Source organism: Melozone crissalis, unplaced genomic scaffold (genome assembly GCF_028551555.1).
Source record: "Melozone crissalis strain CALT ecotype California unplaced genomic scaffold, PUWL_Pcris_2 ptg000016l_1, whole genome shotgun sequence".
Lineage (NCBI taxonomy): Eukaryota > Metazoa > Chordata > Aves > Passeriformes > Passerellidae > Melozone > Melozone crissalis.
In genome coordinates, this window is record NW_026535794.1 from 41,462,532 (window position 1) to 41,478,072 (window position 15,541).

Genomic DNA, 15,541 nt, shown 5'->3' on the forward strand with positions numbered 1-15,541 from the left:
CACAGAATATAATTTTTATGTAGGTTCTGGGTCTCTCTTAAAGATCTCCTACAGTCTTTTTCAAATAAGCTAGATGTGACATATCTTTAAGTGACATGAAACATCAAAAACACAAAATGAGAGGAATCTTCTGTAGAAAGAAGATTGATAATTTTCCTTATTCTCTGTGCTAAAGTAAGAAAGATATTGCACTATATGATAAAAAAATATATATTTCTAATTAATATTGCTTTGAAGGTTTCTGTTAAGTTAGCCTTAACTGGCTCATTAAGCAGACTGCTCCACAGTGTAATTGTTCTTGCCATCAGAAAATGTGCTCTTTCTAGCAAACTGGTTGTATTCTTTTATTGTAATTTTATCTTTCATTTTATTATTAATACCCAAAATAAATAGTGGCACTTATTATTATGAAAATATTCACCCTCCTATTGAATTACCTGTGAAAGATTTACACAGTGTTAAGCCATGTATTCATCTCATTTTGGTGCAGTTAGACTGCCTATTAATGCCTAGCATTCAAAGAGTAAATTCATCTGCTTAAGATGTGTTAATGTCCCCAAAGTAGGAGTTCCCTATTTTTGCCCCACTATTTTCAGCTTAGTGGTGGTATCATATTTAAACAGCTGCAAAGTCAGTTTAGCTTGGATAACTTTTAAAGGGAATTGGGTGGAAAAAAAGGAGAGGAGGCTATTTCAAAGTTGTTTTGACTTAATGACCACTTTAATTCAATTGTTTTTACAGACAATAAACAGGACTGAAGAATGTCGGTCTGAAATCTTTGCCTTGAATGGAGAAACTTCACTGAACAAGAAGTTGGCTTCCAGTTTGCACAGGCGTCAAATGAATGCTTTTTTTTTTTCTACCTTTCCCAACGAAAACAAAACAGTGTTTTTATGTGCTGTGCAAATGGTTCCGTCATGTAGTCTGACAATTTTATTTTTGCTATTTTTTTTTCAACTAAAGGAAAAACCCAGAGGAAAAATGCTGGGTTGACATTTCATCTGGACGAACATTTGAATTCAGAATTTATCTGGAGGTGTAGCTAGATTTTTTTTTTTAAGCAGAAAAACTGATGATGTCAAGAGGGAGCAAGTTGCGATGAAAACCAATTGTCTTCCTCAAAAATTAAGCTACTCTTTTTCTCTCATTTTCTTTTTCTTCTTGTTTTAATCTAGAGTATTTTTTGGTTTTTTGTTTTTTGGTTTTTTTTAAAAGAAATGTTTAGGTAAGGTTTATCTTGAATCTTAATTGCCTTAATTTTAAGGACGTCAAAGGCTCTCAAGGCAAGCTGTCAACGTCTTGTTAGAAAACGCGAGAATGAATTGAAACTGCTCACACCGGTGCTGGTGCAGAAGTTTAATAGACTGAGTTTTTGGGGTGAACAAAAAATAAACTGTACAGTTTAAAAGAAAATGATTTTCTTCTTTTGAAGAAAAGTTGATGATAAAAGGAACTGTGGCAACTGAAAGGATTGGAAAAATGCTGGGACTTTTATGAACTTTGTCTTAAGTGTTGACAGAAAAAAAATCTAGAAGGCTAAAGCATTTTACAGTAAAGTTATTGAATTGAGAAAAAAACTTGCTGCATTATAGAGAATGCAGGGGTTTTTTCTTGCAGAATGCAGATTTTTTTATTTACGAAGCGTGATCGCTAGCAAAAGCATTAGTGCTTTTTATCTGCAGTCTTTTTTATGAGCTTTAAGAAGTTTTTAGTCCGCTTTGCTTGTCACATTGCAAAAACCTAGCTTAAGAGCATTAAAAAAACTTAAGTAGATAGGAGCTTATGGTCAAAAAAAGTGCAAAAAAAGCAATAGATAGAAGAAATTGTTGACAATTTCTGTAGTCTTTCCTAGTTGTGAACAAATGCAGCCTATGGATGGCCTATTTTATACCAAAGATGAAGTGACACCCTAACGCAGTCCAGAAGATAGAGGGTTTTTTTCTTTTTTTTTTATCTTTATTTGACCTACATGGCCGGACCAGTTCTTACTTTCTTGTTTGTTTAAACTATCTTCCACTGGTGTTTTACATACTGCATATGTTTGTAGTGGAAATTTCAGAATAGTTGGTATCAGAAGCTGTCCAAGTTTTTGATTATGTGCTTTGGAGAACATTCCAAAGCAAGGGGGATTGGGCTACCAACTAATCTGTCCAGGCAGGCTTTAATTTTGGGGAGTTTTTCTCTTTAATAACCTGATCTTTGGTACTTCTACTGAAACAACAGTCTTCCTTCTGAATTCTAACATACCAATTCATTTCTTCACCTCAGTCTTTGTCATCGTCCAGCATGCATAGCCACCTTAATTGTGCATTTATTTCTCAGTGTTGCATTTGAGTTGCCAGGTAAATATAAGAGAAAGCAAACTTGATATCTGTTCTCATTTTAGCTTTCCCATACAAGCAAAAATTTTGAAAATTATGTCGTATTGTCATGCAGGCAGGAAGTTAAAAATTGTTCTTCTCTGCTATGATTTCTGTTGTCTTAATATGTTGGCTGACAATCACTAATTAGTATGATCAGGCAAAAAAAAAAAAAAAAATTAAATTTAATCCACCAAAACCTGTTTTAGGAATAACAGTTACTTTCCATATATAAATCTTTATTATGGCCCTTACTTCTTCTAAACAGATAAATGAAAAAGGTGAGAAGGAAGTCAAAAGATGATTTTTTTCCTTTAAGGAGGCAGAAGTAAAGCAGCATTTCCATATATACATACATACACACATATCTATGTGTAAATATTAAACCAAACATTTTTAAACTTTCCTCCATCCAGAAGAGAGGGGAAGGCTCATCACATTTACTGTGGTGGATTAGACACAGGGTATCCATTAAAAATAAGGAAAATGAAAACATATGTTTTGGATCAATCTGATTCAGCTGCCCAATCTTAAAAAGAGGTCTGTGTTTCCCTAACCTGACTTTTCTGGGGAAAAGAACACAATTATTTTTTTAAATTGATAAAACAAGATCGTATTTTTTAACATAATGGGAGGGGGGAGGGGGTTTCCCAAGTAAATGCTGCTAGGTATGCAACATAGAAAAGAGAGAAATGGGAGTTCACATGGTTCTTCACCATAGGAAGAGGGCCTGATTTTCAGAAGTGATAAAACTTCTGCTTCCTCCAAAGTAGTAGTTGGTGTTCAACGCTTCTGAAAACCAGATGATGCCAAAGTAAAAGAACACCATCATCCACAACATGTTTTTAATTCAGAAACAAACCCCAAACCTCTCTTTCTGTTTCATGTGCTGTCTCATTACTTGTTGCTTTTTGAGAGGGGCACTTGAATTTTGTCCTTGGATAAAGGTTCCCTCTTTCTTTAGAGGGCATATGAGGGAAAAAAATCAATCTAGCCTTATTTTCTTCCTTTCTACACATACTCTCTTTCTGTCTCTCTCTGAATTATTTGTACAAATGGAGATAACCCCAGGCACAAGTCAGTTAAATATGAAATAAAGACATTTGTTTCTGTGTTAGTTCTAATGTGACACACAAAAAGTCTCATTTACTATCAACAATGAGGCTACAAGGTAGCTACCATGTGGCTGATGAATATGCTGAGGTACCTTCTTGTTTCTATTCAGAACTCTGCTGCTTTATTTATACATTCAGAAACATTTTTCTTATTTTTTTCAGCAAAGTTAAACAATCTCAATGTTTTTTATTAAGCTAGGCAGGCAACATGATATCACAGTGCCTGTCACTTTAAAGTGTTTCAAGTGCATTCTGTATTAGAATTGTTTCCTTTCTTTTCCATGCTATAATGTTCAATAGTGTTTGAAATCAAAAGAAACAAAGCAAAGAAGTAGAGGAAGAAGAAGAGGAAAGAAAATGGACCCCTTAAATATAATTCATCATTTTACTGATCCAAAAAAAAAAAGTGAACTGGTACTTGAAATCTATGAATTGTAAACACTGTGAGCCTTGATTATAAACAGTCATAGATCATAAGGTAAGAAAAAAGCTATTTGGAACTTACAAAATGCTCAGAACGTTGTAACTCGTTTCTAAAAGTTAAAAATGAGATAAAAGTGAACAGTGAAATAGCAGCACACTTGCTGCATGGGTGTTGTCACTTGGTGGCCTCTGAAACCTTAAACTGGTTTTCTTTATGTCTGTTCTGGCTAATATGGTTTTTTGAAGGTTTATAGTTATGCTCTGTTTAGTTTCTGGTTTCCATTTTTTTTTTTTTTAAGACCTGAATTTGTAAAGTCAATATCTTTGTCTGTCTTGCCAAATTAGCTTTAAATATCAGGAGAGTTCCTGAAAGATTGCAGAAGCAACTCTAGACGTCTAAGGCAATGGTGCCTGGCCCAGAGGTCTAGAAGTAATATCAAATCCATAAACTGAACTGCGTACGTACTTTCCATCACACCTGAATTCTTATAAATAATCAAATCTGGATGTTCAGGTTTGGTAATTTTTTTTTACCTTAAAAGAGAAATACAAAAGGGGTGTCAGAAAACTATTAATTATGGCTAGAAAATTCTGAATACCTGGACTTGTCACTTATCATTGAGGGAAAAAAAAAAAAAAAAAGACACAGTGGAACTGAAGAGAGTGTTATATTTGCAGGTGCTGACCCGAGTGTAGATCAGGGCACTGAAAAAATCTCACTGTTCCCGCTGAGATTGCAGAGGGACTCTTCTTCCTATCTGGCTCTACTGCTGGTTTTGTAAGCACTTTTCACCTGTGACAGTCAGGCCTCGAGTTGTGAATGTCCTCTTTTTGCCTTCTGGTGAAACAGACTCTTGAAATGTCCTTAGCCTGTGCTTACTTGTGTAGTTCTGTTTACTAAGAGACTGCCTTGGTTGTGTTGGTCAAGAAATCCACCGTAATGCAGAATGAGGCATATCTGAGAGCAATTGCATCACATTGTATCATCTTCTGCTATGGATGCATGCCCAAACCTGGAAGATAAAGGCTGGTCATTAGAGAAGTGAGGGCTTAAACTTTCAACGGGCAATTGGACTGTGGCATTCGAATGGATTTTTACTCCAGTAAAAATCAAATGAAGGGTATTATTTATGTATGTATGTGTACCAAAACTCAGCAAATTTGAGGAAGCCTGCATTGTAATAAAGTTTATTTTTAATATGTCATAGTATTTGGATCTATATTATGTTGTTTATGGTACTGAAGATTGAGACTGATCCTAAGTGTTTAAAAAATTGCCATGCTTCATGGTTTTAAGCTTGATGGTGCTCCTCATGCCACTTCATTTTAATGCTGAGGTTGACATGAGCAAAACAGGTTTAGGCAGACTCACTTAACTCCACCTGTAGCAAGAGTCATGCTAAAGAGTGATAATGTGCTTAAAGTAATGAATCAATCCATTTTTAGTGATGAGACCAAATGTGGTAGTTGAAGATAGTAATGTTTGATACACGCGTGGTCAACATTTCCTTTCAAAACTTTATTTAACATGAAATTGGTCTGGATATAAAAGAAGTGCCCTAGGGTAGGGGATTTTCCTGGTCTTTCCCGGTAGCCCACATGAACCAAGAAAACAGTCACGGTGTGATGGAAATGATAAACAGAAAACAACAAAACTGCTGACATTTGGTGCATTGGTCTTTTCTGTTTAATGACAATTGACTCTAGTAACGAGGACTCCTTTCATTTCTAATACCCATACCCACAGTCATGCACGCACACGTTCTCAGAAGGAGGGCTGAGTGAGCAGCAGACTTCTCCTCCCCTTCAGTGGAGCAGATTTCTAGAATCTCAGCAAGCAGCAAAGATGCAGAGTAAGGAGAGTTATTTTCCTCTCAAAAAGAGCACCAACTTTTTCTATCTTGCTCCTGTCACCCAAATAGGCTAGAGCTCTGTATTTACCCCAGAGATTTATTCACCTTTGTGCCTCAAAGCAGGCAGAAGAGACCCTTTCTTCTCCCCTTTATTAACATGCTCTTTGTTAAAATTGAACAAAAAAATTATGAGAGTAAAGCTGTAAAAGAAATTAATCCCAGCACTGGTTCAGGTTTCCATGATAAGAAAAAATTCTTGTGTTTATTGAAGTTGTTCAGTTCAACTGTTAATTCCCCAACAGTGACAGCTGAGTTCTTTCACCTTAATAAAAATGTGTAATGAAGTGGAAAATGTCAGCCCTTGACAGGTTCACAAATCCATTTTTCCTTGTAGGTCCAAAGCCTGCAAGGTGTAAGCACCTTCCAAGATCTGGATCTGTTGTCCTTAAAAGAGTACCTGCCCAACATTAATTTTCTGCCTTTAAGTGTCTTTCTCTTGGATAATAATTTTATGAATTTGGTGAAATTTACAGTCAGTTATATTTTTAAAAGCCCAAAAATACAGCCTAAAGAAGAGAACATGATGTTTATGTAATTGAAGTATTATTAAATATGATGTATTTCAGAGTAGAAGAAAATTCTACTATCTTTTTGAGGCAAAACAATTTTATGTAAAACCAGGAAGTGTACAGAATTCATTTAGGAATTTTTAATTGTTTTCCTTTTTAAAGGAGAATGAATAGATTCTATCTGTAAGAAAAATCAAAGCAGCTTTGAAAGCAGATGAACTTCCTATCAAGAAAACATGCATCACAAAAATGGGTCAGAGGTTCTTTACAGCCCTTACAGACTTCACTGCAGCCAAAATGTAGAATACAGAACCTCTGTGATACATTTAAACTATGAATCTTATTTATATGGGCATCTGTGTGCTGATGTCTCAGAATGTCTCTGAAAGATCTGTACTGCTATGATTTTTTTTTTTTATGTTTTCCATTTGTAACACAGTCCTAAATAGCTGCCATTTTCCCACTTCTGGGGCTTTCTGTAGATCAGTGGATGTTAGGTTTAAACTTCTGTTTTCTTTGATGAAGCTTTCAATAAAAAAATAAAGAAAGAAAAGAGCTGGGTGACTCTGTGTTCTTGTGGCACCTTTCTGGAGAGGCTTCCCAAGGCTCTGACTCTTGTGGCTGAGCACAGAGGGAGCAGAAAGCTTTGCAGCAAAGTCTGCCTCCTCTGCACCTTCACCAAATGGAAGGGAGGAATCAGAGAGACAGGACAGCTCTGCTGCACAGCCACCCCCGTGCCAGGAGGTGAAATCCAGGAGGAAGTGCTTCTCCCACCAGGACTGAATGTACACTGCTGGTGGGGATCTGCTGTCCAGGCTCTCAGCTGTGCACCTGCTAGAGGAGCATTGCCTCTGCTTCTGAGGTTTATTTTAAAGAGTGACTTCAGGGCAAGAGTTGCCACATGGAAGACAGAAAATCTTTATTTGTGGAATAAGTACAGCCTAAGCAGTGGTAGAGTGAGCCATACTTCATTTTGAAAGGAAAGTGGAAAGTAAACTGCCTCCTCAGCCATATCTCACAGGGAACAAGGTATTTGGTGCATTCCCTGTGGCTGCTTCACTCAGCAGCTCTCTTGTTGCCAGGGCACTTCTTCCCACCAGGCAGCTTCTGTGGGAAAAGTGAGGATGGGGTGGAGGGATCTAGCTCCGGTCTCCTCCCCAACTAAACAAAGTGGCTTTGTTCACAGGTTGGGAATAACTGAGTGCTCCTTTTTACCTACCAGGAATGTGCCTGTCTCCTTCAGCCCTATACATGTTTTGTGGGATCACCTGCACACTTTCTTTTCTCTTTATTTTGCCCAATGAAATACGCATTGGCGATCTTCTAATTCCCTTCCGCTTAATCAGGAAAGAACAAAGAAATCCTTAGAGGAATAAGGTGAGGAAGCAGGTGAGAGGGGATTTTGCAAGTGCACCTGTACTGAAATGTGCATTAGTGGTGGTCATGATGATGATGAGAAAAGGAGGAAGGCAGGAGGCTGAAGCTGCAGCCTGCCTGGAACTCTGAGTTGTGGCTGAGGAGGCTGGGGAGATCAGCAGAAAGTGGGACACTGTATTCCACTAACACAGATGGTGCAAAGGTGGTTTATAGCTGATGTTCTGGGGTCAGGTTTGTCACTGCCAGGACTGCTCCATTTCCAAGATCATTCCACTGAAAGCTCTACTAAATGAAATTGCTAACAACTGTGGCATTTGTGGGTTTGATTTTATTGTCTGTCTCCATTTCTGTGTGCATATGGAGCTCATGCAAATTCTAAGGGGAGTTTGCATGAGCTTCCACAGAAGTTCAGGTAAGAAGGCTTTATCTTCCCATCCTCCTGGCCCCACTGTCAGTGTCCAAAAAAAAAAAAAGTTAATTGGCAAATTATATCATTGTATCTGTCTTAGCCTTAGAATTAAAGAATAAGGATAAATAGGGCTTTGTAACATGTGAAGTGTGTTTGTTCCAGAGGGCAAAAGCTGTTTTTATCAGTAGTCTGCATCTGGAATGCATGTCCATGACTTCCATGTGGAGAAAGCAATGTCCTTTGATTGTCAATCCTTGAGAATTCAAGTAGAGGGGAAGAGACAAAACAAATTGATAGCTGGTATAGCATAATTTTAGGACAACTCCACAATTAGCAGGTTTATAAAAATTTTAATATTTTGGATGACCAGAGTTTGCTCATTAAGACCAAGGTCTCAGAGTGCCAATAATGATAAGCAAAGGGCCAGGAGCAAACAGGACTGCAGCAGAAGTTACTGAAAGCACCGAGCAAGCCATGATTCAAACCAAAGTGTCCATCTGACTGTTGGCAAACTTGCTGTGGCCTTTGTCTGTGCCTCAGCTCCTTTCCCCATTCGTGTCAATCTGATCTTCAGCAGAGCACCATGCACTGGGCAAAGGTCTCCAGCTGACTTAGGCCAGCACCAGCATTAGCATGGTGCTAATTAATGGCTAACAGAAGTGCTCCTGAGGCTGCAGGCAATGGGAGGATTTCTGCCAGGCAGATAACAAGCCTGCCTGGAGGGGAACGTGCTGCCCAGCACATCCAGGAGGCTGCAGCTGCCCACTGCTGAATGCAGGGCAGGCGTGGGATGACTCCCATCTCCGCAGATGGGAGACAGGCAGGACACAGCACACCCCTCCACAGAAGCCCTCCCAGGGCCTGTCAGTTTGGGGAAACACATGCAGGGTCATCGAGGTTTGTTTACCAATGTTACAATGTTCCTGAAAAAAATCCACTTTTTGGCAAGGTCCTGTGACCAAACCACTTCTTTCCTTTTCAAAATTTGTGTATAGACCTCTAGCAAAAGTGTGCTCACTTTTAGCAGATGCTTTGCACAGGTACCTCACTGAACTTACTTGAAGGAGCATAAATTAATGCTAAATAATCTACTAGATATGTGCACTGCTTTAAATGGAGGAGCTGAAAGTCGATGCAGTTAAAATGATGCAGGTATTTTTAAAAGTTGAATGGGCTTATGTTTATAGTGAGGCCCTAGGTTCTGCTGCATGGAAATGCTGCTGAAAAATAGAACTGTGTGAGAAAAAGATAGAAACCTTTATTTACACTTATTATTTGATTTATTTCACCATTTTTTACCAGTCAGTACATTCTCTATCTTTTGTGGAATTCAGCCATTGACACGCAACCAACTGAAAATTGTGTAAGCTCCTTGAGCATAATTCCTGTGGGATTGAGTTCCATATTTTTCACTCAGAAATCATTTCCTCCTTATTAGCAGTTGTGCTACATCACACGGCACCTGACTAGGATGGTCTCTTCCTCAGGTAGAGCAACTTCTGCCTGGTGTTAATCTTGTATGAAATACTCTTTAGTGGAGTTCAGGCTCCTCTGAGCTTTCCACACATCATCTTGCTTTTTTCTAGTCTTGGTGACATGCAAAGTTGCACTGCCACCATTGAGTCTCTTTAGTACAGAGGACGAGGCAGAAGCAGGGAAGTAGACACATCTCCTCAGCTGATACAAAGACCCAGCAATCCTTAGTTGAAGAAAAGAACAACCATTGCACAACAAGCTGAGTAAGCCATCAGGAGAAGTGGAGAGCTGACCCAGTGCTTCCTTTCTCTATTTGTGCTGCAAGTTTTTTCAGCAAGCAGTCTGACAGCCTGGCTTTCTTGCTCTAAAGGTGAGTCTTTGAGAGGCACAGAAAGTTACCACAAAAAAAAAAAAAAAAAAAAAAAAAAAAAAATCAGTTTTGCAATGTTTCACCCCTGTTTCTCAGCTGTGACCCTTCAGTACTATGTCCCATGCATGCTTCCAAATGAAAGTAAATATTTAAATATTTATTGCAGTAACACACAGTGGCCTCAGTCTCCATTGGATGCCATGTAAACACAGAAGAAAAGACATGTTCTGCTAGGCTTATCACTAATCTATTCAGTGATTCAGATTTCTGCTAAACCCTCTGACACACCTGAGTTTAGTGGGATTTGATATTTTGTGTATTACTTTTCACAGCAATAGCTGGCTATAACACAGAGTTCAAGGACTGCTTTCCAAAATCTGTTATCCTTTTCACATACTGATTGTGCTGTGAGGGCTTTGGGATATAAACAGCTGTTTGCAGATGCTGATTTTTGGAGAATATCCAATTCTTTCTTTTTTTCCAGAAGAAAAAATTTTCATAAGAAACATCTACTACTGCTTAAAACCATAGAGTTACCCAGTAGTTTCAGGGCCACCAAAATCATCTCAAGGTGCATGATTCACCCCTGTGCAGACCTGTATGGCAAGGATGAAATATTTCTTCAATCCAAAAAGACGGCCAGACTGACCTTTACAAGGTACTAAAGCTTTGAGCGTGCTCTGGGTAGTGATGAGAGTTGTCTGTAGCAATGACTGAGACAGGATGCTCACAGCAGGGCTGTTTCTACCACACAAGGGAACTGGTTTGTCTTTGTAGAAGAGCACCTCACCTGAACATAACTTTAATGTCTTATACAGTGAGCTGGCCATAAAATTGGCCCTTCTTTTGTCCTTTGCACTGGGGACAGGGCTTGCATCAGAAGTGTTTTCTGAAAATGACACTTTTTCCTTGCTTTCCCTTTGAAAATGACCCTTTCCATGCTCACAGCGTGCTGGGAACTGTGTCTGTACTTCTAGGGGGGATGATGCCTTGTCAAGGCTGACCTAGAACAGAGGCTGGACAAAGTTAAACAATAAAGTAGGTATTTATTAAAAGGCCTCAGTGGATACACCTTGGGCAGTACAAGAGCCCAGCCAGGGCTACACCCAAGATGAACCCAAAATGGTCACAAAATGGATGACCGGTCACAAGACCTCTCACTTTTATAAGTTCTGGTCCATTTGCATATTGAACTTAATTGTCCAATCATAGTTTTAGGTTATGAAGTCCCATCCTTCTTGTTTTTCTCTCTTCAGTCCGCCATGGTTTATTCTCTTGGGCCTGAAATTTGGATCATTTGTCCCTGGTCCCAAGCTAGAGAAGGAATTGTTTTGTCTAGCTGCTCTGTGAAGAGAGCTCACTGTCCCTTAATATGAAGCTCAAAACTACACACTAAAGCAGTTCAGAATTCGAAAAAGGTAAAAGCTAAAACCCGAGGCATCAAAGACTCTGCCCCTGCAGAGAGACATGAGAGGCCCCTGGACAATGAAGGTTTTCTTTCACATCAAGGCCTTCCCTGGACTGCAGCTAATAGACCATTTGCCAGTCCTGCCTGTGTGAATTATGTTTATTACTGAAACATGTTTCAGCTCTTGCAGCCAGCTCTTCTTGACAGGAAGTCCTGAGAACAAGTCCTTCGTGTCTCCTCTCCACAAAAAAAAAAAGTGTCAGAAACTTCCTCCAGCTGTGGAGACCCGGGATCAGGGAGTTGCAACAGCAACAACCTCTGCTCTTTGGCTAAATTATAGTTGGTTTTATTAGAACTTCCTGCTCCTCCCAATCCACTTCAAGCTGATTTATCTCTCCCTTCCCTATGACACATCCTGTCTGACATGCAGAGTTTAACTTTCTGAAGTGAATTCTATTACTTGCCTACACAGCACTGAAGAGACGCCTTCAAAAAGTATAGCTTCAACAAGCTAAACCACACTGGATTCTCTGCTGAGAATTCTTCAATTATTTTTTCCCAAAGCATATAATTTTTGTTAAGCTTGGAAAGAATTCTAATTAAAAAGTAAGAGACTTGAGCATCAAAGCTCACTGTGGTAGTGTGGACTGTTTACCTGAGAGAAGCAATTTGTCTGTTGTGTAGGAGTATTAGATGTTCTAGATAATTGGACAAAAATGTGAAAAACTAAACAAACTTCCCAAAGAGAAGAGATAGGAAAGAATCTTCCTAGTAAGTCTCTATCCTATTTTTCCTCTCCTTTGGAGGCTGCTACAAAGGTTTAAATATGTGACCACGAGCTACCCTGGTGAGTGAATTAACAAATAATTCTGATTAATTCTGTGCACAGATTAAAGGGAAGCATGGATGGCTGAGGTGCACACAGGCTGTGAGGGAACAAGGACACTTGAATGTTAAATAGCAAGACATCAGCATCTGGCTCAGAAAATTGTCTCCTCCTCACTGTGACACAAGCAAGCTTTCACTTTATTGGTAAAAAGGGCTCAGAAACACAGGATGAAAAGTTTTATAGCAGGATTACTTTTTCCAGTACTGATATCTACAATCATCCAAAATAAATTATTTACCAAAAAAAAAAAGGCCCCAGTCACTTTGCTTTTTCAGTGCCCTGTTGCCTGCCCTCAACCCCAGCACACAGAGACATTTAATCAGCACAGCTACACCTGCCAACAGACCTTATCAAAAGTGCAGGAAGAGACACTGAGTATTTCAGACTTGTTTCAAAAAGAGTTGCAGAAGATTCACATCTGTGTGATAACTTTGTTTGCAGGCTAAAGTGCTGACCAGAGTCAAGAAAGATGTCTGCTTTCCATCCTTTGCAAAGTCGTGCTTTCCTCTGCCCCTTTATGAAGTGCCATTTAGGAAAGTTGTGCTGTGGATATGAATGTATGTACCTGTGCATGAACAGATCTGGGATAGTTTTATATGATAAAATTACATGGTGCATTATACTCAGTCTTCTTTAACCCAAAACCCATCCTCAGATCTCAAATGAAAGAGCAAGCTACAGAGCTGACAACCTGTTTCTTTCTTCCTACAAGAGTTTCAGCAGAAAATCTACTTGGTAGCAAAACGTGCCTGTCCATTTGATCCACACCACTGCGTGCCAGTGCCAACTTGGGCTTTTGCCACCCTCCCTTTAGTGGCTGCAGATGCCATTAGGTGCCACAGACAGAGCAGAGATGTAGTCTGTAGAGAATAAAAAGCAGGAAAGTGCATGACTCTAGACAGGGAAAATTATCTCCGTGCAGAGGTCAGAGAAAGACCTAAGCAGCGGAATCTTTTCAACCATAATGAGCAACAAAAAACCCCTCTCAGTCCTCTTCCGTAGCTTTACTTAAGAAGCCTTCAATCCTTCTTTTCTTGCAATGAATTCATTGCTGCTTCTGTCCCCACTTCCCACCCAGTGCAGATCTATTCAAAATACTTGGTGTTCCTGTAAGTACTGAGCACTCTAAATGCAGAATGCCAGTGAGAGCTGAGTGCGTGCTGGCGGGGCTTGGTCCGACACGGCGCGATTCCACCGTGGCAGCTGGCTGCTCCAGTGGAACTCTCGGGGGCCTCGTGAAATTACTGACATGAAAGTAGCGTTTGGGGCAAGAAACGGAACTCATTTTTCAATTGACATTAAAGAGGAAATCATTTTAGTGTCAGTTGATACTGCCCAGACACATTTTCAGTAATAACAGCTCAGAAAAAGCAGTGGAAATACCTATGAGGTGTTCTAAAAATGAAGCCAGAGGCAGCGTGTGAGAGGTGCCAGCTGAAGGAGCCCCTGTGCTGAACATGACATGAAATGGGAAACCTCATGGAATATGACCACGGAGAGAACAAGAGCAGCGCAGAAGAATCAAGCATGGAAGGAGCCTAAATTGTGCTTTTGAATACAGTATGAGAACAAGAAAGACAGAGGAGATTTCAGAACTGTGATGCATGTGTTTATGTAAGGAATTCTTGTGACATTGAGGTAAGGAGGAAAAACCAATCCTGTCTATGCCCTCTTTCCTCAACTTTGAAACACATATGAACCCATTCCTTCCCTACAAGTTGCCAATACAACATCCATATGTCACTTGGTTTCCCATTTTTGTGCTCTTTCATTATACTAGATTTCACCTCTACATCCAAATACAAACTTTGGAGGTTTTTACAAGTGCTTAGGTCTTACTGTTTCCATATTATTTCTTCTTTAAATCAGAATCACTTCAGAGATACATTCTATTATGCACAAAAATAAGTGATATTCCTACCATTTTAGGACCAAAAACCACTGAAAGTGAGCTTGACCTGCAGCATGAGAATACTTTCTTTTAACATGGAACCCACAATTCCCTGATGGGTTTTTTTGCTGTATCTCTCTGATAGCTCTTGAGGCCTCAGGTGAAATTACTTTGGCTTCCCTGTGTTGGCCCAAGGCAGAGGTGGATATCTAAACAAGGCAGATAGCACCAAATCCCAGGGTGTAAATTTTTGGCTGTTGATTACCTAAATAATTTTCAGATTACCAGACACTATCAGCCCCTACTTTCCACACAATTTTGTGTCACTACCTGCGCAGAGAGTTTATTGTTGAGTGAGGATGTGCAGCAGCACCCCAGAGAAAAGAGCACCTTGAGACCACAGGGGATAATGCCCATTTTGAACCTGCATTTTGAAGAAATCACTGGGGCTGAAAAGGGGGTCTCTTTCCTGCTCCTCAAAATTGTGGCACCATCCCATTTACCGTCAGTTTCTTCACTCAGACATCAGTTTGGGTGTGTGTCTGTAAACAAATTGTCTTCAAGTAACTTTTTCAAGGTTTTATGAGGGAATGAATCAGATCCCTCATTAAATTCAAATTCTTTTTTGTGTTCTTCTTTTCTTATATCCACTAAGAGCCCAGTCTGCCTCCCATCTCAGAGAAAAGAAAACATTCCAAGAATGACAAAGGGAGCATATCATGTTCACAGTTTGGTTATGTTTATCTGTTAAGATTTGCTTTCTATGAATCTTAGCTGTTTTCCTGGTGTAACTCTTTATAGCAGAACACATTGCTCTCCTACTTATTCTAGACAGACCCTGTATAAATTTATGGTTCTGCATCAATAATAAGAGTCATTAATCATAGTAACAATGCACATCACAGGGTCTTCCAGGCATTCACCACTGAACTTGTTGCACTGTTCTACAAATGAAACCTTCCCCTTCCCAGTAATTATTTACGAGCTCACACAGAAGCCAAGAAATTTTGTTAGAAAAACTGTGAGAAAAAAAGATATAATTTTTTCCCAATGGATTTGTTGAATGATGGTGGTGAGGAAAAATCTCAACTACAGGAAGGAAGGAAGGGGGTTTATAGATATTAGGAAATGCTTCATTTCTGTAGTAAATGGAAGATTGTTTTTAAACAACTCACAATCAAAACTTGTGGACAAATATTTTGTTTAAAAAATTGTGTGAAAATTGTTCCCAAAACTAGCCATTTCTTTAGTTTAGTTTCCAATCTTCCAACAACCACATTAGCCAATAAGTACAACTTCTCTATATTAATTGTTTATTTACATACAGGAAAGAAATAGCAGGAGAAAAGTAATCTAGCAGATTAGAGCAATGGACAGTAAATCCAATTCTATACCAAGAAA

General features: G+C 39.2%; 1 protein-coding gene across 1 annotated transcript in view; it reads left to right on the forward strand.

Annotated features, from left to right (window-relative positions):
• Nucleotides 1–6,840, forward strand: part of RBMS3 (RNA binding motif single stranded interacting protein 3) — a 703,629-nt gene extending 696,789 nt beyond the window's left edge. The window contains exon 16 of the mRNA XM_054273879.1: nucleotides 742–6,840. Coding sequence (XP_054129854.1) covers nucleotides 742–748 — 7 coding nt within the window. The 3' untranslated portion in view covers nucleotides 749–6,840. The remainder of the gene's footprint in view (nucleotides 1–741) is intronic.
• The last annotated feature ends 8,701 nt before the right edge of the window (nucleotides 6,841–15,541 follow it).